General features: G+C 39.6%; 1 protein-coding gene across 1 annotated transcript; it reads left to right on the forward strand.

Annotated features, from left to right (window-relative positions):
• Positions 1 to 7: 7 nt before the first annotated feature.
• Positions 8 to 1,376, forward strand: LOC107736285 (zinc finger protein 292-like; the record flags this gene model as incomplete). Its single annotated transcript, XM_016547737.1, has 1 exon — positions 8 to 1,376. A coding segment is annotated over one exon (1,369 nt), but the record flags the coding sequence as incomplete, so codon positions are not given.
• Between the last annotated feature and the right edge of the window lie 7 nt (positions 1,377 to 1,383).

The following is a 1,383-nucleotide window of genomic DNA, read 5'->3' on the forward strand; positions in this document are numbered from 1 at the left end:
AAATGTCCACCATTTTTCAAAAGAGGAATTGTCTGGCTTGAAAATTGGTCTTGGTTACAGAAAGATCAGAAAATCAACAGAAAATGTGTCAGAAAATGCGCATACCAGTCTCATCATCGACCAGGGAAAAGACTCCCTGTCAGAACAGTCTCAATCCCAAATCAGTACAAATTTGACAGTTACCTCTGTTGATTCCAATGTTAAAGGAAAAGCCAGCATAATTGCCAAAAGAAAAAATAAATGCCCCACTCAAAACTCCCTTACAGTTGCCAGCACTGACACCTCCAGGACTGTGGAAGCGTCACAGAAAAATGTAGTAAATCTTGATGGGCTTTCAGCTACAAATATAAAACTAGAAAGCCCCTCTCTGACTGAAGAGAATTGTGTTATTGAATTAAATGAGCCAGCTATATTTGCAGTGCAAGAGCTGAGTGGTGGAAGTCCGTATCTCTTTGACACACTTAATGCTCCAGACAAAAGAACAGAATATGCAACTCCACAATCTAACAGAGAAATTGAGACAAATTCAAATGTGATGGTTGATCTTAAAGAGAAAGCTAAAATGCCAGTAGACAATATCGATTTTGGTGATTCAGGTGATGCACAAATTATGTACCGTCCATACCGATGTGTGCATGAAGGATGTGTGGCTGCCTTTTCAATCCAACAAAATCTTATTCTCCATTATAGGGCTATGCATCAATCAGAATGTGATGACAAAAACAGTGCTAAAGAAACTAATGGAGTTGTCCAAGTGCAAGAATACAGATGCCAAGTCAAACAATGCTCAAAAGTAGTGTCGAAAGTTACCAGTTTGTTGAAACACTATCTTTTACTCCATAGATGCACATTGGAAAAGGCAAGTGCATTGTTATCCGGTGTTGAGGTGGGCACGTTTCAGTGCGACCAGTCAAAATGTTCTGCTCACTTCACGTGTCATCTGAAGTACATTGATCATATCAGAAATGATCACAAAGCAATAAAGGTTTCAGCGGATGGGGACTTCGAGAGCGTGGACCTCACATTCAGATGTCAGTTCGAAGGTTGTGACAGGGTATATACAACCAAGTCAAACCTTCTTCGACACCTTATGAAGAAACATGATGCTACTTTTGAAACTATGAAAAAGAAACAAGAAAATGGGATTGGGATTGGGGATGATGTTCAAGCAAAAAAGTTAAGTGCAGGTTCTAACAATGGAAAAGAGAATATTGCAGATAACAACATTAAAATGAAGAGGAAGAATTCAAAAAAGAAAGAGGACAAGGCCCAGAACCATTGGATGATGGTAGAAAAGCCTGCTCTTAAATCCACCGATGAAGCATCTGCCTTGTGCAGTGAAAGACTTCCTTTACAGTACCCGTGCATGATTGAGAGTTGTGA

The sequence above is a fragment of the Sinocyclocheilus rhinocerous genome, unplaced genomic scaffold (genome assembly GCF_001515625.1).
Source record: "Sinocyclocheilus rhinocerous isolate Xijiao unplaced genomic scaffold, SAMN03320098_v1.1 C36613330, whole genome shotgun sequence".
Taxonomy (NCBI): Eukaryota; Metazoa; Chordata; class Actinopteri; order Cypriniformes; family Cyprinidae; genus Sinocyclocheilus; species Sinocyclocheilus rhinocerous.